This window comes from Mauremys mutica, chromosome 1, assembly GCF_020497125.1.
Source record: "Mauremys mutica isolate MM-2020 ecotype Southern chromosome 1, ASM2049712v1, whole genome shotgun sequence".
Lineage (NCBI taxonomy): Eukaryota > Metazoa > Chordata > Testudines > Geoemydidae > Mauremys > Mauremys mutica.
The window spans coordinates 50875054-50900068 of record NC_059072.1 but is presented as its reverse complement, the minus strand read 5'-3'; the positions used below and the strand labels follow the sequence as shown (position 1 = coordinate 50900068).

General features: G+C 49.3%; 1 protein-coding gene across 5 annotated transcripts in view; it reads left to right on the top strand.

Annotated features, from left to right (window-relative positions):
• LOC123362275 overlaps positions 1-25015 on the top strand; it is a 108368-nt gene that overhangs the window by 45916 nt on the left and 37437 nt on the right. For all 5 annotated transcript variants that reach the window (XM_045002710.1, XM_045002709.1, XM_045002712.1 and 2 more), the window contains one exon: positions 13300-13382. In XM_045002710.1, the coding sequence (XP_044858645.1) occupies positions 13300-13382 (83 nt within the window). The remainder of the gene's footprint in view (positions 1-13299; positions 13383-25015) is intronic.

Below are 25015 nucleotides of genomic sequence, written 5' to 3'. Positions count from 1 at the left end.
TTTTGAAGGTGCGCCCGAGGACAGTGCACCAGTCGACGTACCAGATCCTCATCCCTGTTTCCTGAACCGTCTGTCCCACTTTTACTGTGCTTGGTCTCAGATAACATCAGACCGCTGGGCCCTTTGCGCAACAGAAGTGGGATATTCTCTCAAATTCTGCTTCCACCCCCCCTTCCCCATCCCTCTTCAAGGACCCTTCTCATGAGCATCTCCTTATACAGGAGGTCCAAACACTCCTTGACTCAGGGGCAGTGGAGTAGGTTCCTCAGGAGCTAAGGGGCAAGGGATTCTATCCCCATGATTTCCTAACCCTCAAAGCCAAGGGAGGACTAAGACCCATCCTCGACCTGCGAGGACTCAACAGCTTAATGAAAAAGCTGAAGTTCTGCATGGTTTCCCTAAATACGATTATCCCCTCTCTGGATCTGTCAGACTGGTATGCGGCCCTCGACCTCAAGGATGTGTACTTCCACATCTCAATACGTCCTGCCCACAGATGTTTCCTCAGGTTCGTGGTCAACCACAACCATTACCAATTCATGGTCCTCCTCTTCGGCCTGTCTACGGCACCATGAGTGTTCACCAAGTGCACATTGGTTGTGGCTGCCTTCCTCCACCGGAGGCAGGTGCAGGCATACCCGTACCTTGACGACTGGCTGTGCAGGGGGTGTTCCAGGGACCAAGTGGAGGCACAAGTCAGCTTTGTGAGGTGCACTTTTGATAGGTTGGGTCTCCTACTCAACAAGCACAAATTAACTCTATCCCTGACACAGAGGGTAGAGTTTATAGGAGCGGTGTTGGACTCAGGCCAGGCCAGGGCATCCCTGCTGGAGGCTCATTTCTGGGCAATGACGGACATCATACAAAGCCTCAGATGGAACCCTACTACCAAGACAAGGGGCTGCTTGAGGCTCCTCGGCCACATGGCAGCATGTAGATATGTGGTACAGCACACGAGGCTGAGGCTCGGGCCTCTCCAAGCTTGGCTGGTGTCGGCCTACCATCCAGGGCACGGTCACCCTTCCGGTGCAGGTTATCGAGCCTCTACACTGGTGGCTCAGAGAGTCCCCTGCAACAAGCCCCAGCCCTCTCTGTCTCTGGTAACAGATGTGTCAGCGCTGGGATGGGGCACTCACCAGGGAAAACTACAGATGAAAGGTCTCTGAATGCAGGACAAGCTGTCACTCCACATCAGCGTCAAGGAGTTGAGGGCCGACAGGCATGCCAAACCTTCCAAGTTCAATTGCATGGGGGTCATGATGGACAACACAGCTGCAATGTTTTACATACATAAGCAGGATGGGGCTTGTTCCTCTCCCCTATGTCAGGAAGCCCTCAAGCTGTGGGGCTTCTGCATAGCCCACTCTATTCACCTGGAAGTATCTTACCTCCCAGGGTCTCAGAACGAGTTGGCAGACTATCTCAGCAGATTCTTCCACAATCACGAATGGTCCATCCATTTGGATGTGATACACAGGATTTTCCGGAGGTGGGGAGTTCCCCTAATTGACCTGTTTGCCACAAGGAGCAACAGAAAGTGCCCTCAGTTCTGCTCCTTCCAGAATCACGGTCCGGGCTCCCATTCAGATATGTTTCTCCCCTGGACAGACCACCTGTGGTATGCGTTCCCACCATTTCCACTCATCCACAAGCTTCTGCTCAAGATCTGCAGGGACAAGGTGGCAGTCATACTGGTAGCATTGGCATGGCCTTGCCAGCACTGGTACACCATGCTCCTGGAGCTGTCAATGGATGCCCCAATCGCAGTGCCCCTGGTCCCGGACCTGATCACCCAAGACCATGGTCACTTTCACCATCCCGATCTCGAATCTCTTCACCTCATGCCTTGGAAGCTTCATGGCTAAACCCTATGGAGCTCGTGTGCTCTGAGTCTGTTAGGGAAGTCTGTCTTGGTAGCAGGAAACCTTCCATCAGGGCTACCTACCTGGCCAAGTGGAAAAGGTTTGCAATCTGGTGCACTCAGAGTCACGCTCCTCCAATGCAGGCATCCATACCGCTTATCCTAGACTACCTACTGCACTTAAAACAGCAGGGCCTAGTGGCATCATCCATCAAGGTACACCGGGCAGCCATCTGTGCATTCCACCCAGGAGCAGCTGGGCGTTCTGTCTTCGCCAACCTGATGGTTAGCCATTTCCTGAAGGGTCTAGACAGGCTATACCAGTGGTCCCCAAAGCAGTGCCTGCAGGCACCATGGTGCCCGCCGGGGCATCTATGTGCGCCCACGTACTGTCCGGCGGATGAGCATCCACTGAAATGCCACCGAGAAGCAGCATCATCCAGAGGCATCGCTGCCGAAATGTCACTGGTATTCCCGTAGCTGAAGTTGCATATCTTACATCGACACCCTCCCCCACCCAACCAGTGTAGATCAGGCCTGAGTGACACAAGAGTGTTGATTTTCCACACCCCTGAGTGACGTAGTTATACTGATGTAAGTTGCTAGTGTAGACCAAGCCTCAGAGTGTCGCAGCTAAATACAAGGTGGAACAGATTGTTTAACATAAGTAGAGGTAAAGTGGCCCATTTACACCTCTCCAGTCATAGGGAGGAAAAGAAGGGGGGCAGGGGAAGCAGCTGGGGTGTTATTAGATTGTTGTAATAAGCCACAAATCACTCTCTAACCCACTAACAATGCCCCCAGCTGCTTCCCCACACCCTTCCTTTCCTCCCTATGACTGGAGGGGTGCTAACAGGTCACTTCACCTTGAATGTTCGCTGGAAATATGTGTTAACTACTTATGTTAAATAATTTCCCACACTCCTGAGCGACACAGTTATGCCAACCTAAATCTCAGTGAAGACAGCGCTGTGTTGACGGGAGGGCTTCTCCCATTGACACAGTGGCTGCCTCTTGGGGAGGTGGATTACCTATGCCGATGGGAGAAGTGGCATAGGTAGCATCTTCATGGAAGTGCTACAGCAATGCTGCTGCAGCCCTAAAGCAGGACTACATTTATAACATTGCATCGGCGCAGCTGCACTGTTGCAACTGTGCCACTGTAGTGCTTAAGTAAAGATGTTCCTATGCTGACGGGAGAGCTTCTCCCATTGGCATAGTTAATCTACCTCTATGAGAGGTGGTAGCTACATCAATGGGTTAGGTTGATATAACTATCCTGCTCAGTTGTGTGGATTTTTCACACCCCTGAGCGACGTAATTATACCAATATGAGTCTGTAGTGTAGACCTGGCCTTGCTATGTTTCCCAGAATTGATGACGAGCTCTATCTTGAAAGCTAGTCTCTCTCACTCACAGAAGTTGGTCCAATAAAAGATATTACCTCACCCACTTGGTCTCCCAAAGAGCTTGTCTACAGTACAAAATTATGTTGACCTAAGTATGTCAATATACAGCCGCAGCAGTAATTATATCACTGTTGCATGTCCGCACTACACTCCTTGCGTCGGCAGTGCATATCCTCGCTAGCAGCACTTGTATCGATGCAGCGAGCAGTGTATCGTGGTAGCTATCCCACTGTGCAACTTCCCACCATCTAGTGCAGGGTGTTTTGGGAAGATTTTGCAATGCCTCGTGGGCAAATGAGTCGTGTAGGGGTGACTGGGAACATGATTTCAACTCCCATAATGCAGTGTTCTCCTTCCCATAATGTTTCATGCCTCTTTTCAAAAGCCCTGGAAACCCATCTCTCTGAGAAATGTTGGAGCCTGCACAGCTCTGCACTATTGTGATGAGCGTTGTGAGCACAGGGTGCCTGACCCTGCAGAATTTGCAGAGCTACCCAGAGGACCTGTGAGGAACATGATGATTCCTTGGAGGCTAGATTGCTGTGGAACATAGAAACAATTCAAAATTGTTGACAGCATTCACAGAGCAGCTGCAGACAGTGGAGAGCCGGTTCTGAGCCTGAGAAACAAGCCCTGACTAGTGGGATTGCATTAATTTGCACGTATGTGATGACCAGCAGTGGCTGCAAAACTTCTGGATGCATGAGGCCATATTCCTCGATCAGTGTGCGGAGCTCGTCCCAGCCTTCCAGCTCAGCAACACCAGAACGAGATCTGCATTGACAGTGGAGAAGCGAGGGCTGATTGCTGTGTAGAAGCTTGCAATGCCACATTGCTACTGATTAGTTGGGAATCAATTTGGAGTTGGGAAATCCACAATGGAAATTACTGTGATGCAAGTGTGCAGGGCCATTAATCACCTCCTGCTTTGAAGGACTGTGACTCTGGGCAATGTGCAGGACATAGTGGATGGTTTTGCAGCAATGGGGTTCTTAAAGTCTGGTGGGGCAATAGCTGGCATGCATATCCCTATTTTGGCACCTGACCACCTTGCCTTAAAGTACATCAACAGAAATGGCTACTTTTCTATGGTATTGCAAGCACAGGTGGATCACCGGGGATTTTTTACCAACATCGATGTGGGCTGGTCAGAGAAGGTACATGACACATGCATCTTTAGGAACACAGCTCTATTCAGAAAGCTGCAAGCAGGACTTCCTTTCCAGACTGAGTATTACCATGGGGGAATGTTGAAATGCCAATAGTGATCCCGGGAGACCTAGCCTACCCCTTACTTCTGTGGCTCATGAAGATACACCAGTCACCTTGATAGCACTAGGGAACACTTCAACTGCAGGCTCAGCAGATACATTATGACAGTTGAATATGCCCTTAGCTGTTTGAGTGGCCGCTGGCACTGTCTACTTATGAAATTGAACCTCAGTGGAAAAAAAATTCCCAGTGCTATAGCTGCCTGCTGTGTCCTTCATAATTTCTGTGAAGCAAAGGGAGAAGAATTTCTGCCAGGGAGGAGATTTCTGCGAGGCTGTCTGCTGATTTTGAGCAGCTGGATACCAGGGTTAGAGGAAGGGTTAACGTGAAGCTATTCTGCTCACAGAGGATTTGAAAGACCATTTTAATAGTGAGTTATGGTAATATGTGTTGCTGTAGTGTGCTGTGCCTGGCATTATAACATTGCAAATGCACCTGTTGCTATTATCTGTGAATGATGTCAGCCCTAGCCAGCATACATTGTGAGCTAATAAGATGAATTAAGTTTCCATAAATAGACTTTTATTCCAAACCTATGCAAACAGACACATTCATAGCTGAATGGAACTTTATAAATACAGGGGAAAGAACAGTCATTTTTATTTCCCATACACATACACCAGCTGCGTCTTTCATAGGTAAGTGTATGTGCAGTTGTGATTGCCTGTACTCTCCCCTGGGGTGGAATGGTTGGGGTAGTGTAGTGGCTATACACACCACATGGAATAGGCTTCAGAGGGAGGTGAGTATGGGTCTGTTGAAGCTGAAGGCTATCAGGAGTCTGCAACATATCTGTTTGCTCCTTGAGATGTGGTAGTATCTCCTGCTACATGTGTCTCTCCTTTCTGCTTTATCCCTGCCCCTGCTGTCTGCATGGGTGATCCTCCAAGCCCTGTGCTTGGTATTTGAAGCAGCAGAGGCTTGCAAGATATCTTTGAATATGTCATCCGCCATCCTCTTCCTTCTCCTCCTTATCTGGCTGAGTTGCTCCGCCATGGTGGACGACGAGACCCTCAAGCCCACATTTCTGGTTGCAAAAGATACAATGCATAGAGCTACTATTCACAAGATAAATGGAAATTTAGTATACTGAACTCACTCCCCTTGACCCACACAATTGCAAGCAGCACATTTTCACTTCTCGTTGGGATTCATAGAGCATGCTAGCAGTCCCAGCAATGGTAGTTATAGCTGGGGTGGTGGTGGTGGAGTGAGTTTGAACAATAAGTGGGGGGGGAGAATAGCTCATGGGCACGAGTATATGCTTATAGGGCAATTGAACTGAATACTGGCACTGTTTTCCACAGGTAATGGTTATTTTAGCCAGAGCCGCCCAGTGGGTGGGGGGGGGAAGGGGCAATTTGCCCCAGGCCCTGCAGGGGCCCCCACGAGAACATCAGAGGCTCCCCCCCCCCTCCGCCTTCCCTCATCCCCCGGTACCTCAGCGCGCCGCGGCCCTGGACAGCACTGTAGTGGTATGGCTCAAGCAGGACCTGAGCTCCTCCCTCTCAGAGCCGCGTGGTAAGGGGACAGGGCTGCGGTGGGAGCTCAGGTCCCACCGAAGCCACGCCGCTACAGCACTGTCCAGGGCTGCTCCTGGACATGGCACACTGGGGCTCCGGGAGAGGGGGGTGGTGGGGGTAAGCGGCATGGTAAGGGGGCCGGGGAAGTTGGATAAGGGGCAGGGAGTCCCGGGGCCAGTCAGGGGTAGAGGTTTTGGGGGGTGGTGGTCAGGGGATGGGGAACGGGGGAGTTGGATCGTGGGTATTCTGGGGGTCTGTCAGGACTCGGCCGGGGGTGGATGGGGTTGGGGCAGTCAGGGTACAGGGGGCATTTGTGGGGTGTGGAATCCCAGGGGACAAGGAGCAGGATGGGTTGGGGATTCTGAGGGGACGGTCGGGGGGCAGGAAGTGGGTGGGGGTCAGATAGGGGGCAGGGCCAGGCTGTTTGGGAGGCACAGCCTTCCCTACCCTAAAGCTCATTCAGCAGTTTGAGGCTTGCAGACAGCTATTTAACACAAAGAGCCAAGCTGTTATCTTTTCCCTTAGGGCTGCCATCCCTTTCACTTCCCAAATGAGAAATTATAGTCTACATTTACTTTCAGTGCCATAGGGAGATTCATGTCAGGGGAGGGTAGCTTCATTTAAAATTAGCCACTTTAGATTAACAGTGATAGAGCCAAGAGAGCCATGGGGGAGGGATCACATGAGAAGAGCAATATCCTATACCACCTACCTCCTTCCCAACCCTACCAAGGGGGACCCCCCCCCTCCCCTGCATTCCCCAAGGCTCCAGAGGGGGTTAATTCAGTGGTTCTCTAACTTTTGTACTGGTGACCTCTTTCACATAGCAAACCTGAGTGTGACCCCGCCCTTATAAATTAAAAACACTTTTTTATATATTTAACACTATTATAAATGCTGGAGGCAAAGCAGGGTCTGAGGTGGAGGCTGACAACTCGTGACCTCCAGTAATAACTTCGTGACCCCCTGAGGGGTCCCAACCCCCAGTTTGAGACCCTTGGGTTAATTTAATTTTAGCACCCTGTGTCCATTCACATGAATGTGCTATTTTGAGCATTTCAATTTTCACAACATAGGCTCGTTCCAGAATCTGGAACAAGCTCAAATGCTCAGTTCGTGGAGTATGTACATAAGCTATACTAAAGACAAACCCACAATAACCGTCTCCAGTTTGTGAGGGACCCCATGGAGCCAGTCTCTAGGAAACAGATACATTCATGGCGGTCAAGTCCATTAATGGCTATTAGCCAGGATAGGTAAGGAATGGTGTCCCTAGCCTCTGTTTGTCAGAGGGTGGAGATGGATGGCAGGAGAGAGATCACGTGATCATTACCTGTTAGGTTCACTCCCTCTGGGGCACTTGCCATTGAGCACTGTCAGTAGACAGGATACTGGGCAGGATGGACCTTTGGTTTGACCCAGTATGGCCATTCTTATGTTCTAACCTAAATGAACCCAAAGTTATGGAGAAAGATATGAGTCAAGGAAGCCAGCAGAGTATCAGAAACCTGGAAAAATCTCTGTCTGGATGGGCTCAGTGTTTGATCACAAACTGAGGTGGTTCAAAAGTTTTGGATTTTTTTTTTTAAGCATAATTTTTTTTATTGTTTCTTTAAACAATCAAACAGCAAGCAGCAAATATTTGGCCACACACTTCTGAAACCCCAAACCATGTTCAGGTTTTGGCAGACTAATTTCAGCTTTTCAATTAAAAAACCACAACAAATTTTGAAGGAAAGCAGATATTGTCCATGATTTTTTCTGCTTTTTAAGAACCCCTAGTTTTCGAGCCAAAAAAAGTTTTGATGGAAAATATTTGTCCAACCCTTTTAATGAGCTTTAGTGCCTTTTAGCACTAGCTGATGCTGAGAACCAGTGATAGCTTGTAAAGGGGACTTGAAAAGAAGTTCTCAAAACTGGGTTTGTGCCAAGATGCAGAAGGTTTTTAAATGTTTATTTTCCCCAGGGCCATTGTGGGGCGGGTAGTGGGGCAATTTGCCCCAGGCCCCACAGGGGCCCCCACGAGAATATAGTATTCTATAGTATTGCAACTTTTTTTTTTAATGGAAAGGGCCCCTGAAATTGCTTTGCCCCAGGCCCCCTGAATCCTCTGGGCATCCCTGATTTTAGCTGATATCTCACTCCAGGGCCATAACCAGGTTGGGGCAGGCAGGGCAGCTGCCTAGGGTGCAAACCCATGGGGATGGGAAAATGGAGTGGAAAAAAACTGGGAGGGGATGCAAATATGCTTGCTCGCCCTGCGTGCTAAAATGTCTAGTTACAGCACTTCTCACTCCTGAGGGTAACAGAGCCTGAAAGGGAACAGCTCCTGCAGATGTCCAGCTGCCAACTGGGGCTGTGTACTGATAGCCTGTGTGCTGCATTGGTGCTGAGTAGCATGGGAAGAAATAAGGCAGCCCTCCCCAGAAACCTTTGGCAGACTACCTGCAGGAAAGTTTCCCTGAGATCTCTAAGGAGGATTCATGGGACATCCAAGTGCACATAAAATATTCTGCGTGGCCTTCTCTGCCTAACTGTACAGGGGAATGGGAAGCAGATTGCAACTCTACATCTTTTGGTTATTTCACTACATCTTATAGCATAAGTAAAAAAAAAGAGTAAACAAACGTGTCCCTGCAATTTCCAAGCAAACTGCATGCTTACCAGAGGTTCCTTCCCCTGCATCAGGCTTATCTGTGCTGGATTGGAGGGACTTCCTGGATTGTCTAGGAGTCAAAAACAGGTCCTGGCTTGCTGTGCCACTGGATCCCCCTGGTCACCCGTCCCTGTGACAGTGCGTGACTCACTGCTGTGGGGACTCCTGCTGGTTGTATCAGGGAATTAGCGTTTCCAGCCTCCGGAGCGCCCTCTGCAGGCCAGTGTCCCACTGCTGCTGGCCCACGTGTCCCTCCCGGACCTCGGTGCTTTACCCTGGGGCTGCCCCCTGGCAATCTCTATGGGTCTCCCCTCTCTGGGAACCCCCCTGAATCCTCTAATTCCCACCTTGCCTCAGTCTGAGCTACTGCCAGTCATCACTGAGCCCCCGCTCCCTGGGGCAGACTGCAGTGTAAAAGCCACTCATCATAGGCAAGGGGGTTCAGATCTGCTGCCTTTCTTTCCCTCCCAGTACCTCTATGGGTCTTGGACTGGGCCCTGCAGCCTAGGGAGTTGCCAGCCTGGAGCTCCCCTGCTCCTCTGGTTCTCCCCAGCCCTGCTTCATTCACAGTACCCTTTCTGCAGGCTGGCAGACCCTGGTCTCTCCCAGCCTGGAGAGAGACTTCTTTTGGGCTGCTGGCTCACAGCCTTTTTATACAGGCCAGCTGTGGCCTGATGGGGCATGGCCCAGCTGTGGCCATTTCCCCAGTCAGCCCAGTTTAGCAGCTTTCAGGCACAACCTTCTCCCAGGGCTGACTTTAACCCTTTTTCTGCTGGAGTAGGGGAGCCGCCCCACTACAGTCCCCCATATGCCGCCTCCTCATCACTGTTCCTGGGGGGCTGTGACTCCTGCTCCCCCGAAGTATCCATGGGGCTTTGGGGGGGGTGGTCTTTGCAAAGGATGGCATGCAGCTCTTTGTAAAAGTGGCATGTCTGCGGTTCTGTACCAGAGCAAGTGTTAGCCTCCCTTGCCTTCTGGTACACCTGCCGCAGCTCCTTGGCCTTCATGTGGCACTGTTACAGGTTCCTCTTGAATCCTTTCTCCTCCCTGCCCTGAGCAATCTGCTGGGTGATACCAACTTTTATACAGCTAGATTGAAGCTGTGCCTGCACAGCCTCTTCTCCCCAGAGATCCAGGAGATCCAACACCTTCTGGGTACTCCACGCAGGAGCGTGTCTGCAGCATGGAGCTGGCATGGTCAGCTGGGCAGTTGCTAGGTATGCTTGACAGTTGCTAGGTGAGCTCTCCAAACCGGGCAAACAGGAAATGGAATTTTAGAATTTGTAGGTCTTTAAATGGGAGAGCATGTATCTTTGTATCTGGCCTCTTGACAGCAGAGTTCAAAACAGTGCCCAGAGCAGTCAAGGTGGGGCATTGCTGGACACTTCCTGGAGGCCACTAAAGTTGACCTAAGTAACACAGTGTCTACACTGACGTTGTGTCAACCTAACTACAACAATCTAAGTGCTACATCTCTCACTGAGGTGGAGTTAAATTGGTGTAGCAGACGAGTTACATAGGTGGGAGTGATATTTTGAGTTAGGTCAACGTAAGATGCCTTGCATCGACCTAACTCTAGTGTAGACCAGGGTTATGTCACTTAGACAGTTTTGAAAACTGTACCCAAGTTTAGTGCACAGACTTATCAAAGGTTCTACTTCCTTTGCTATATGCATAAGTGATTTTAAATAGTTTTTAGAATCATGAGAAAGCATGCTGCCCGACAGCAGGATAAATCCCTGCCATTACAAAATGTACCACTGGTTCTTTAACATTCACGCAGAGCAAACAAGATCTCAGTTTTTTAAGTCACCAGTACAACACAGACACAACAAACTGCATGAAATTCAGTTTCTCTCTCTTGGGAACCTGAATGGCTGAGGTCACTCTGCTGGATGGGATTTGAACATGTGGTTCCAAGGAATTTTGCTAAAACAGGCTTGATAGTTAGACCCCAAAGTAAGGCCCTGAGTGAGCAAAGCTCTAAAGCATGTGCTTGAACTTTAAGCACTAGTGATCCTACTGACTTCAATGTGATTAACCATGTGCTTTAAATTGAGCACATACTTATGTGCTTTGTTGGATTAGAGCCTAAACCATCACCACTGGCGTCTGAAGTTTAACATCTCTGTCTTCCTGTAGAACAAAACAGTTTCTCTTTTATTCTTCTATGTTTGTAAATATTTGACAAATTGTTTGTGAGAGGAAGTGTATAAAATCTGTGTATGACATGTCTAATCACCGAATTCTTACAATTCAGGTGTTTCAGATTCATTTGCTGGAGTGCTTGTAATCTTGCAAGGCTGTTGTTTGCACTATAAGAACGTGTGCTAAATACTGTAGTAATTAGTGTACAATTAGTAACACTAAATGAACACTTTGTTTTAAATGTTTTGTGTGAGTATAGAGCTGAATTATCAGCCGTGGGGAATGCAGTCCCCCATTATTCCACAGAACAGATGCAACATAGATGACATTAGTGAAAGTTTCCTGAAACTGCCATGTCAATGTGTTTCAACCTTGCCCTGGAGGGGTCACGTCTGGGAAAGAAAGGATAGTTCAGTCTCCGTGTTTACTAATCCTTGGTGCCTCTGCGAAGGCTGCCCAAAAGTGCCAATTTATAGTGGGCATTTGTGTGGATAGAGGCTATCACTTGATCTCCACAGGCCACCAAACAGCCTTCACATGGAAACAACTTTTAATCACTACTGACATGGGCTGCATCATAACTGGCAACAGGGCCATCCTTAGGATTTATGGGGCCCTACGCAGTATTATTAAATGGGTGCCCCTATGCCCGATGGCAGTCCGGGCTCACAGCCCGGGGGGTGGGGGAGGGATGAGGCAGCAAAGGATAATGTGCCTCCCAGCCCGCTTCATGGTGGCAGAGATTCACAGTTCCCCGCAGAGACTGCCGTATCCTCTCCCTCATGCCGAATGCGCAGGGCCGGTGCATTTGGCTTTGTGAATATGGCCCCTGTCTAAGGAGATTGCAGGGCACACTGGGTTGCAGGGGCCAATCCGCTCTTACGTGCTGTCATGGGCGGTGGGTGAAGCTGCCGCCTGGGGAGGCTAGCTCCCCAACCCTCCTCTTCTGCCTGTGGCCCCACCCAACTCCTGTTCTTTTTGCGAATACAGACTAACACGGCTGCTACTCTGAAACCTAAAATTAAAATGTGTATTTTGGATAAGGGTGGTCTTTTGAATGATTTATTTAAAAAACTATATGTCTGAAGATCCAAGCATTTAAGGCTGAAGATGATTGTGCATCTAAAAATCTATGCAAGGATTTTTTAGAAATGTGATTTTCTAATCTTCACCAACTCACTAATGAAATATTTTTAAAGCAAATTTTAAACTAAGGTCCTGTAGACTAACATGTTCTGAGTAAATATTACAGTAATGCACAACTGTTTTTGTCAGTAAATTCAAAAACTGACAGTATATACCTGGGGGTTGGCAAATGCCTATTAAATGGCTTTATTACCACTTGAACCACTTTTCTAGCACTAGAAAAGGTTCAGAAAAGAGCAACTAAAATGATTAGGGGTTTAGAGAGGGTCCCATATGAGGAAAGATTAAAGAGGCTAGGACTCTTCAGTTTGGAAAAGAGAAGACTAAGGGGGGACATGATAGAGGTATATAAAATCATGAGTGATGTTGAGAAAGTGGATAAGGAAAAGTTATTTACTTATTCCCATAATACAAGAACTAGGGGTCACCAAATGAAATTAATAGGCAGCAGGTTTAAAACAAATAAAAGGAAGTTCTTCTTCACGCAGCGCACAGTCAACTTGTGGAACTCCTTACCTGAGGAGGTTGTGAAGGCTAGGACTATAACAATGTTTAAAAGGGGACTGGATAAATTCATGGTGGCTAAGTCCATAAATGGCTATTAGCCAGGATGGGTAAGAATGGTGTCCCTAGCCTCTGTTCATCAGAGGATGGAGATGGATGGCAGGAGAGAGATAACTTGATCATTGCCTGTTAGGTTCACTCCCTCTGGGGCACCTGGCATTGGCCACTGTCGGTAGACAGATACTGGGCTAGATGGACCTCTGGTCTGACCCGGTACGGCCTTTCTTATGTTCTTATGTTCTTATGAATGGCTCTTTAACAGTTCAATGTTGTGCTAATAGGTCTGGCAGGCTGGAAGGCTTTTTAACTTTTAAGTTACTAGATCCCCTCCAGAGTAAGAGTCACCAGGCTGCAGCAGCTATCTGTGGGAGCCTTCAGAAAGGGTCAAAACAGGGATCGGAAGAGTCGGGAGGGTGGACATTAAGACGCAGTGGTGTCCCAAATTTTCAGGTGCCCTACGCAGCCGCATATGCTGCCTATGCCTAAAGACAGCCTTGACTGGCAATCTAGACTGGCCCAATTTCCTGTGACTGATTCCTCAAGCCATCCACTTCCCCAAATAAATACATCAAAACCAATAATGATTTTTGAAATCCTAATTCTCTTAGCTTCCCAGCCCATACAAACTTGCTCACGTCTCCCAAAATATCACTGATTGTTGTATTAGACTTTTATTTATTGGTGATCTATCAACAGCTACATTTTTTTTCTTCTCAATAGGCTTATAAACTGGACAAAACTAGTAAAAATTTCTTTGATGTAGAAGATTTCCATAGTCCTAAAATGGATGATTTCTATGATAGGTAAGTACTAGTGCACATGGCAACTGCAAGGAGAAGTAAATGACTTATTTTTATTATGGCTGAAGTTAGGATAAGCTAATTTTCTTATTATTGCTTTACTCTTTGCTAAGAAGAGACCCTAACCATTATTCCATTATGGGTTGCCTTTTTCTTTGCACTTGTTCCTAATTTCTTTCCTAGTAGCTGTGTCATCAGAAGCCCCAGCCAATAAGAAGTCCTGATGGCATCTCTTTGGGGGAACTTTCCCCCCAGGATCAACATGTGGATATCCTTCTTCCTGTACTGACCTTTGTGGCACCATATTTCCCCACTACAGATCCTGTGGAGGACACTCCATAGATCAGGGTCCATCTTGTAGAGATTGCAAAAGTGAGGTTCGGGTAACTTAAGTGTTCCCTGATAACTAATGATAAATGTATTAAAAAGTGCATTCAGCCTGTATTTGCATGGAGCCCCCTTCATACTGGTCCCTTGTTACCAGATGTGCCCATTCCTTTGGGGTATGCTCATTTATTAGAGTTACTTTTCTGGGGAGAGGGGGGTTCTTTAATTCTATTAATGTACCGCTTGTGTCACTTGTGTGTTCATATGGAGCTCCTCCCTTCTGCAAGTCCCCTCCCAGTGGAACTATCCTGCAGGACCTAGGTCTCCCAGGGCTGGGTTCCTCCAGCCCCAGAATTAGATGAACACACACACACACACACACACCCCACTCTCACGCTTACCCCCTTATATGTCCCTGTACTCAATGGGCTGAGTCAAGCAGCACTTTCAAGTTGCCACCCTTATATGCCACAGGTTCAGCACGACCCTATCCCCACTTTCACATTACAATTGAACAGGTAGTAACCCACTTGATGAGCAAACCCCACAGTATTTTTGGGTGCTACAGAGATCTATAGCTTAGGTAAAAGAAGTGTTGCTGCAGAGTAAATGGGGAAACTAAAAACACAAAGGAGTAAAGTTTAGAGCGAGAGAGAGAAAGAAGCAACCAGCTTAACCATAAAAGATATTTATTGAATAATAGTGATAACTACACAAGGAGGGCTAAACAAACATAACAGTTACATTATTAAAGGTTAATACCTGAGGTAGAAAAGAAAACAGAGAGGGAGGCTTGAACTGGTTGCAGTTCTCAGGTGATGGTGGTAGCTCAGGGTCCTGAGTGCTGGAGACAGGCAGAGCCCCGAGCACGATCAGTCAGGAGATGGAGTCCCAGTGGAATTGATGCAGAGTTTGGGTCCATGCATCAGAACACTTACTTGAACATAGGTGGGGTTTTTTGTAGAGGAACAACAGTGGTTCAAGGGAGAACACTAGATTTGTTTATGGGTAAACTGATGACTCAAGGGTTTTCTTTAGGCTAGACAATAGGAGCTGATCACCCTTGGCTATGGGTGGTGTTTTCTTCCAGGGAGCTCACAATACAACTACATAACATAAGAAGAACATAAGAACGGCCGTAATGGGTCAGACCAAAGGTCCATCTAGCCCAGTATCCTGTCTACCGACAGTGGCCGATGCCAAGTGCCCAGAGGAAGTGAACCTAACAGGTAATGATCCTGCCATCCATCTCCACCCTCTGACAAACAAATAGAGTCTAGGGACAACATTCCTTACCCATTGTGGCTAATAGCCATTAATGGACTTAACCTCCATGAATTTATCCAGTTCTCTTTTAAAGGCTGCTACAGTCCTAGCCTTCACAACCTCCTCAGGTAAGGAGTTCCACAAGTTGACTGTGCGCTGTGTGAAGAAGAGCTTCCTTTTATTTGTTTTAAACCTGCTGCCTATTAATTTCATTTGGTGACCCCTAGTTCTTGAATTATGGGAATAAGTAAATAACTTTTTCTTATCCACTTTCTCCACATCACTCATAATTTTATATTCCTCTATCATATCCCCCCTTAGTCTCCACTTTTCCAAGCTGAAAAGTCCTAGCCTCTTTATCTCTCCTCATATGAGACCCTCTCCAAACCCCTAATCATTTTAGTTGCCCTTCTCTGAACCTTTTCTAGTGCCAGTATATCTTTTTTGAGATGAGGCGACCACATCTGTACGCGGTATTCAAGATGTGGGCGTACCATCGATTTATATAAGGGCAATAATAAATTCTCCGTCTTATTCTCTATCACCTTTTTAATGATTCCTAACATCCTGTTTGCTTTTTTGACCGCCTCTGCACACTGCCTGGACATCTTCAGAGAACTATCCACGATGACTCCGAGATCTTTTTCCTGACTCGTTGTAGCTAAATTAGCCCCCATCATATTGTATGTATAGTTGGGGTTATTTTTTCCAATGTAACTTTACATTTATCCACATTAAATTTCATTTGCCATTTTGTTGCCCAATCACTTAGTTTTGTGAGATCTTTTTGAAGTTCTTCACAGTCTGCTTTGGTCTTAACTATCTTGAGCAGTTTAGTATCATCTGCAAACTTTGCCACCTCACTATTTACCCCTTTCTCCAGATCATTTATGAATAAGTTGAATAGGATTGGTCCTAGGACTGACCCTTGGGGAACACCACTAGTTACCCCTCTCCATTCTGAGAATTTACCATTAATTCCTACCCTTTGTTCCCTGTCTTTTAACCAGTTCTCAGTCCATGAAAGGACCTTCCCTTTTATCCCATGACAACTTAATTTACGTAAGAGCCTTTGGTGAGGGACCTTGTCAAAGGCTTTCTGGAAATCTAAGTACACTATGTCCACTGGATCCCCCTTGTCCACATGTTCGTTGACCCCTTCAAAGAACTCTAATCGATTAGTAAGAAACCTTTAGAGAAACCATGTTAACTTTTGCCCAACAATTTATGTTCTTCTATGTGTCTGACAATTTTATTCTTTACTATTGTTTTGACTAATTTGCCCGGTACTGACGTTAGACTTACCAGTCTGTAATTGCTGGGATCACCTCTAGAGCCCTTTTTAAATATTGGCGTTACATTAGCTATCTTCCAGTTGTTGGGTACAGAAGCCGATTTAAAGGACAGGTTACAAACCCTAGTTAATAGTTCCGCAATTTCACATTTGAGTTCTTTCAGAACTCTTGGGTGAATGCCATCTGGTCCCGGTGACTTGTTAATGTTACGTTTATCAATTAATTCTAAAACCTCCTCTAGTGACATTTCAATCTGTGACAGTTCCTCAGATTTGTCACCTACAAAGGATGGCTCAGGTTTGGGAATCTCCCTAACATCCTCAGCCATGAAGACTGAAGCAAAGAATTCATTTAGTTTCTCCACAATGACTTTATCGTCTTTAAGCGCTCCTTTTCTATCTCTATCATCGAGGGGCCCCACTGGTTGTTTAGCAGGCTTCCTGCTTCTCATGTACTTAAAAAACATTTTGTTATTACCTTTTGAGTTTTTGGCTAGCCGTTCTTCAAACTCCTCTTTGGCTTTTCGTATTACATTTTTACACTTAATTTGGCAGTGTTTATGCTCCTTTCTATTTACTTTGCTAGGATTTGACTTCCACTTTTTAATGAAAGTCTTTTTATCTCTCACTGCTTCTTTTACATGGTTGTTAAGCCATGGTGGCTCTTTTTTAGTTCTTTTACTGTTTTTTTAAATTTGGAGTATACATTTAAGTTGGGCCTCTATTATGGTGTCTTTAAAAAGCGCCCATGCAACTTGCAGTCACTTTAGTCACTGTACCTTTTAATTTCTGTTTAACTAACCCCCTCATTTTTGCATAGTTCCCCTTTTTTAAATTAAATGCCACAGTGTTGGGCCGTTGAGCTGTTCTTCACACCACAGGGATGTTAAATGTTATTATATTATGGTCACTATTTCCAAGTGGTCCTGTTATTATTACCTCTTGGACCAGCTCCTGCGCTCCACTCAAGACTAAATCTAGAGTTGCCTCTCCCCTTGTGGGTTCCCATACCAGCTGCTCCAAGAAGCAGTCATTTAAAGTATCGAGAAATTTTGTCTCTGTATTTTGTCCTGAGGTGACATGTTCCCAGTCAATATGGAGATAATTGAAATCCCCCACTATTATTGAGTTCTTAATTTTGATAGCCTCTCTAATTTCCCTTAGCATTTCATCATCACTATCACTGTCCTGGTAAGGTGGTCAATAATAGATCCCTAATGTTATATTCTTATTAGAGCATGAAATTTCTATCCATAGAGATTCTATGGAAAATGTGGATTCACTTAAGATTTTTACTTCATTTGATTCTACATTTTCTTTCACATATAGTGCCACTCCCCACCGCACGACCTTTTCTGTCCTTCCAATATATTTTGTACCCCAGAATGATTGTGTCCCATTGATTATCCTCAGTTCACCAGGTTTCTGTGATGCCTATTATATCAATATCCTCCTTTATCATGAGGCACTCCAATTCACCCATCTTATTATTTAGACTTCTAGCATTTGTGTACAAGAACTTTAAAAACTTGTCACTGTTTAATTGTCGTCTGCCCTTTTCTGATGTGTCAGATTCCTTTTTATATGAATGTTTCTCATCTGATCTGGCCCTTACATTATCCTCTTCCATCCTCTGTTCCTGACTATAACCTAGAGAATCTCTATCAATAGACTCTTCTCTAAGAGAAGTCTCTGTCCGATCCACATGCTCCTCTGCAGCAGTCGGCTTTCCCCCATCTCCTAGTTTTAAAACTGCTCTACAGCCTTTTTAATGTTTAGTGCCAGGAGTCTGGTTCCACTTTGGTTTAGATGGAGCCCATCTCTCCTGTATAGGCTCCCCCATCCCAAAAGTTTCCCCAGTTCCTAATGAATCTAAACCCCTCCTCTCTACACCATCATCTCATCCATGCATTGAGACTCTGAAGCTCTGCCTGCCTACCTGGCTCTGCGCGTGGAACTGGGAGCATTTCTGAGAATGCCACCATAGAGGTCCTGGATTTCAGTCTCCTCCCTAGCAGCCTAAATTTGACCTCCAGGACGTCTCTCCTACTCTTCCCTATGTCATTGGTACCTACATGTACCACGACCACCAGCTCCTCCTCAGCACTACACACAAGTCTGTCTAGATGCCTCGAGAGATCTGCAACCTTTGCACCAGGCAGGCAAGTCACCATACGGTTCTCCTGGTCATCACAAACCCAGCTATCTATGTTTCTAATGATCAAATCTCCCATTACCAACACCTGCCTTTTCCTAGTAACTGGAGTTCCCTCCCCCGGAGAGGTAACCTCAGTGCGAGAGGATACCCCAACACCATCTGGAAGGAGGGTCCCAACTATGGGAAGGTTTCCCTCTGCTCCCGTAGACTGCTCTGCTTCCCTGGGCCTTTCAGCCTCCTAAATAGTGCAGGGGCTGTCTGACCGGAGGTGAGACAATTCTACAGTGTCCCGGAAAGCCTCATCAACATACCTCTCTGCCTCCCTTAGCTCCTCCAGTTCCACCACCCTGTCCTCCAAAGCCCGGACGCGGTCTCTGAGGGCCAGGAGCTCCTTGCGCCGCTTGCACACACATGCCACCCGCCCACAGGGCAGTTAATCATACATGCCGCACTCAGCGCAATAAACTGGATAGCCCCCACTCTGCTGCTGGGCTTCTGCCTGCATTGTGTCCTAGTTAATGAAGGGGTTGTTTAAAGCAAGAAGTTTTGGCTGTAGTTTAGTTTATAGGTTTGAAAACAAAAATAACAGCAATGGGCCTTTGCCCCCTTCCTGCTCCCCTTCCACACTCCCTTGCGAAACTCCCTGTTAACAGCCCCTGGTCGCTTGCGCACTGCTTTATAAAGCCCTGGCCTGCTTGATAGCCCCGCCCACTGACTAAGGCTCAGCCTATCAACAGAGGCTTTTAGCTTTCAAGTAGGCTGCTTCAGTATTTTGGATATCAGTCAAGGATTTATTACTAGAATTGGTCTGATAACTGCTGAGCTGGGTGTGGGCAGGCGTAGGTTCATCAACATTTAGAGCAGAGATCCCCCATGATGCAGTGCTTCCCTGCTTTTCTGGTCCCAGAGTTCAGTGTGGTTCTCTGTTCTCCATTCTGTATGCTAATGGAGAAGTCTCCCTGTCCCATCTTTCATGCAGATGAAGCTAGGGGAGTTGTCTCTGTTCTCCATTCTGTATGCTAATAGAGATGTCTTAATCTTATCCTCCTTGTCAGGAGGGATCTAGATGTGTCTCCCAATGCCCTTCACTGCTCTCTGCAAGCCTTTTCTCTGATTGGTTTTGGTTCAAGCAGAGACTAGTGGGGGCAGGGGGTGTCTTTCATGAGTCAGACAGGCTGGATACTGCACCCTGGTTCTCCAAGAACACAGAGCTGACTGGTATCACCCTCCTCTGAGTGGGGATCTAAGGGCAGCTACCAGAAAGGGGAAATGCTGCCCAATTCTTGAAAGAAGGGCAAGAAGTCCTGTAGATGGAACAGACCCACAGGACCTGTTGTAATAATTGTGGTGTAGCAGGCCTCCTTTATTTGTTAGCCTACTTGGTGAAAAGTGAGTAAAATTTCATGAATTGTCACAATGATCTGTTGTATGAAACTGGTTAAGAAAAGATGTGACTGAACTTCTTTAAACAGAAAGGGTCTACTAATACCACTGAAGGATTGTGTTAAGATGGTAACTGATAAACAAGAGGAGTTGAGAGTCGGAAATCAATGAACCAGAATTGGTGTGGCCACTGGGAAGCATTCATGGACAGAGGACTCTTCTCTCAGGATGGACTTCACCTGAGTAAGGAGGGAAATAGACTTCTAGGATGGAGGCTTGCACAACTGATTAAGAGAGCTTTAAACTAGGAATTTGGGGAAGATGGTTGAGAGATGTCCAGGTAATCTCCACGCCGGAATTTAACATTGAGAGGGAAGAAAACAAAGTAAGAGAGGATACAGCCGTGGGCAGAAGAATGGGCGTAAGGAGGAAGGGTAGTGTAGATACCAGTCTAATAGGTGATACTGGTGGTAGAATGTCTGTGCCTAACCGGGTAAAGAATGTCAGTGAAGCCAAATGGCAAAAATGAAGATGTCTGTACACTAATGCGAGGAGCCTAGGTAACAAAGTGGAGGAACTAGAGCTACTGGTGCAGGAAGTGAAAGAGACGGTTACTCACCGTAGTAACTGTTGTTCTTCGAGATGTGTTGCTCCTATCCATTCCAGTCAGGTGTGCGCGCTGTGCGTGCACGGCATCTCGGAACTTTTTTACCCTAGCAACTCCGGCGGGCCGGCTGGCGCCCCCTGGAGTGGCGCCGCCATGGCGCCTGTTATATACCCCAGCCGGCCCGTCCGCTCCTCAGTTCCTTCTTGCCGGCTACTCCGACAGTGGGGAAGGAGGGCGGGTCTGGAATGGATAGGAGCAACACATCTCGAAGAACAACAGTTACTACGGTGAGTAACCGTCTCTTCTTCTTCGAGTGATTGCTCCTATGCATTCCAGTCAGGTGAATCCCAACCCTTACCTAGGCGGTGGGGTCGGAGTGAGACGTGGCGGAGTGTAATACCGCGGAGCCGAAGGCTGCGTCGTCTCGAGACTGCTGCACCAACGCGTAGTGGGAGGCGAAGGTGTGGACGGAAGACCAGGTGGCCGCTCGACAGATGTCCTGGATGGGAACATGGGCCAGGAAGGCGGCGGACGAGGCGTGCGCTCTCGTCGAGTGAGCAGTGAGGCGGCATGGTGGCATGCAAGCAAGCTCGTAGCAGGTCCGGATACATGCCGTTACCCAGGAGGAAATCCGCTGCGAGGAGACCGGCTCGCCCTTCATGCGGTCGGCGACTGCTATAAACAGCTGGGTCGAACGCCGGAAGGGCTTCGTCCGCTCGATGTAAAAAGCGAGCGCCTTGCGGACGTCGAGGGTGTGAAGCTGTTGTCCCGAGGCGAGGCATGCGGCTTCGGGAAGAAGACCGGGAGGAAGATCTCCTGATTCAGGTGGAAGGCCGAGACCACCTTAGGGAGGAAGGCCGGATGCAGTCGAAGCTGCACCTTGTCCCCGTGGAAGACGGTGTATGGTGGACCCACCATTAGAGCACGGAGCTCAGAGACTCGTCTCGCTGATGTAATGGCGACGAGGAGCTGTCTTCCAGGAGAGGTAGAGCAGGGAGCACGTGGCCAAAGGCTCGAAGGGGGGACCCATCAGCTTGGCCAGCACGAGGTTCAAATCCCAGGTCGGGGCAGGACGCTGCACCGGCGGGTACAAGCGGTCCAGGCCTTTAAGGAAGCGGGAAACCATCTGGTTGGAGAAGATGGACCGACTTTCCAGAGATGGACGAAAGGCGGACACTGCTGCCAGGTGAACCCCCAAGGAGGAGACCGCAAGACCTTGCTCCTTAAGGTACCAGAGGTAGTCCAGGATGGCAGGAACAGGGACTACGAAGGGATTGAGGCCTCGTTGGTCACACCAGAGCGCGAACCGCTTCCATTTCGCCAGATAGGTGGAGCGAGTGGAAGGCTTTCTGCTCTCTAGCAGGACGTGCTGGACTGCTGCCGAGCAGTCCCTCTCTGCGTGGGTCAACCATGTAGGTACCAAGCTGTAAGATGGAGGGACTGCAGGTTCGGATGGCAGAGCCTGCCGAAGTCCTGGGTGATGAGGTCCAGCCACAACGGAAGGGGGACGGGATCCCGAACGGAGAGCTCGAGCAGCAGGGTATACCAATGCTGCCTCGGCCAGGCGGGAGCTACGAGTATGAGGCAGGCTCTGTCCCTCCACAGCTTCTGTAGCACTCGGTGTACGAGCGGGAACGGAGGGAAGGCGTAGAGGAGGTGATCCTTCCAGGAATACAGGAAGGCGTCCGACAGGGAGCCCGGCGAGTGACCCCGGAACGAGCAAAACAGGTGGCACTTCCTGTTCTCCTTGGACGCAAAGAGGTCTACTTGGGGAAACCCCCACCTCTGGAAGATTGTGTGTACTACATCGGGACAGAGGGACCACTCGTGGGAGAGGAACGACCTGCTGAGATGGTCGGCCAGCGTATTCTGCACTCCCGGAAGAAAGGATGCTTCCAGGTGAATTTCGTGGGTCACGCAGAAGTCCCACAGGAGCATCGCTTCCTTGCAGAGGAGGGAGGAGCGGGCTCTGCCCTGTTTGTTCACGTAGAACATGGCTGATGTATTGTCCGTGAACACTGTCACACAGCGGCCTTGCAGGTGGGTGCGGAAGGTGTGACAGGCCAAACGGATCGCTCGCAGCTCGCGGACGTTGATGTGTAGAGCGAGCTCCTGGGGCGACCACAGGCCCTGGGTGTGAAGGTCGCCCAGGTGAGCTCCCCAACCGAGCGCTGAGGCATCCGTAGTCAGAGTGGCGGAGGAGGGTGGAACGGGACTCCCGCACACACGACCTCCAGGTCGAGCCACCAGCGGAGGGACTTGAGGGTTGGCCTGGTGATCGTGACCACCATGTCGATGGGATCTCGATGTGGCCGGTACACCGATGCAAGCCAAGACTGGAACGGGCGGAGGTAGAGCCGCGCGTACGCGGTGACATAGGTGCATGATGCCATGTGGCCCAGGAGGCGGAGGCAGGAGCGCACCGTCGTGGTCGGGAAGGTGACGAGGTCCTGGATGATGGAGACCATCGTCTGATGTCGAGATTGCGGTAGGCAGGCTCGGGCCAACAAGGAGTCGAGGACCGCTCCAATGAACTCCACCCGCTGCGACGGAATCAAAGTGGACTTCTCGGCATTGATGAGAAGACCGAGTCGCCGAAAGAGGGACAGGATTTCTGTCATCTGGCCCATTACCAGCTGTCGAGACTGTCCGCGAACCAGCCAGTCGTCGAGATATGGGTAGACGTGTATCTGACGATGGCGGAGGGCTGCGGCCACCACCGCCATGCATTTGGTAAACACCCTCGGTGCGGTAGCGAGCCCGAATGGTAACACGGCGAACTGGTAGTGGGCGTTGTTGACCACAAAACGGAGGTAACGTCGATGAGGGGGATAGACCGCGACATGGAAGTAGGCGTCCTTCATGTCGAGGGCGGCAAACCAGTCTCCCGGATCCAGAGAGGGAATGATGGTCCCCAGGGTGACCATGCGAAACTTGGGCTTGAGCAGGTATTTGTTCAGCTCGCGAAGGTCCAGGATAGGACGTAGCCCTCCTTTCGCTTTGGGGATGAGAAAGTATCGGGAATAGAATCCCCTGCCCCGCCTGTCTTGAGGCACTGCCTCTATGGCACCCACGCTCAACAGAGTCTGGACCTCTTGTAAGAGGAATTGCTCGTGAGAGGGGTCCCTGAAGAGGGACAGGGCGGGTGGGTGGGAAGGTGGGGGCGAAACAAATTGAAGGCGGTATCCCGACTGGACTGTTTGAAGCACCCAGTTGTCCGTTGTTATTTGGGACCACGCCGAAGAGAAATAGGAGAGGCGGTTGCGGAAGAGAAGGGTAGGATCCGGTAGGGAGAGTGATGGGCCGTCCTCGTGCGTCCCATCAAAAGGCCTGCTTGGACCCTTGAGGGGCCTTGGAAGAGGCCTGGCCCTGATTACGCCTGTTGCCGGAAGGACGACGGCGATTTGGGCCCGGTCGCCTGCTATTATACGGGCGGTAGCGTTGCTGCTGGAAGGACCGGGGGGGTTGCTGTCAGAAGGACCTGCGCTGTGGAGCCGGCGTGTGCATCCCGAGGGTGCGGATGGCAACGCGACCGTCCTTCAGGGTCTGGATCCGTGAATCAGTCTTCTCAGAGAAGAGCCCCTGAGTGTCAAAAGGCAGGTCCTGTAATGTATACTGCACCTCCGGCGGCAGGGTGGAGGACTGCAGCCAGGAGATGCGGCGCATCGTCACGCCGGAGGCCAAGGTCCGAGCTCCCGAGTCTGCGGCATCAAGGGCAGCCGTGATGGAGGACCTGGACGATTTCTTTCCCTTGTCCAACATTGCTGAGAACTCCTGGCGGGAGGCTGTTGGCAGGAGTTCTGTAAACTTCGCCAGGGACGTCATGATGTCGAGGAGGACCATCTGGTTGGCGATGCGCATTTGCAGGCCGCCCGCCGAGTAGATTTTGCGGCCTAACAGGTCCATCCGTCGCGCGTCCTTTGATTTAGGCGCAGGGGCAGGTTGACCGTGCCTCTCCCTGTCGTTGACCGACTGGACGACCAACGAGTCCGGGGTTGGGTGAGTATAAAGATACTCGTAGCCCGTGGAGGGGACTGCATATTTGCGCTCGACCCCACGAGCCGTAGGAGGGATGGACGCCAGCGTCTGCCAAAGTGTGGTGGCGTTCTTCTGTATTGTCCGCACAAACGGTAACGCCACTCGCACTGGAGCCTCCGCTCCGACGACGTTAGTGATAGGGTCCTCATCCTCCTGAACCTCCGCCACTGGAAGAGCCATAGCCGTCGCCACGCGGCGAAGCAGGTCTTGGTGAGCCTTCGGGTCTATAGGCGGAGGCTCCTTGGTGGAAGCTCCGGCCACCGCCTCGTCCGGTGAGGACGACGAGGACAAGCCCTGGACAGCGGCCTCCGTCGAAGGACCTGCGGACTGTTCGTCGGCTGGGTTGGGCTGCATGGTCCCCTCGCGGTCAGGCTCACGTGGAGGTGAAGGGGGCGGCTGGCTAACAGTCGCCTCCGGCGCCCTGCGCTCGGAAGCAGGGGCTCTTGGGGGCAACGGTACCCCCTGAGCTTCATACTGGGCCCATGGTACCCAGAATCCCCACTGCTGTGCCCCCTGAGGTTGACCGTGGGGGGTAGGCGGTAGGTGAGCATTGCTGTCCGCCG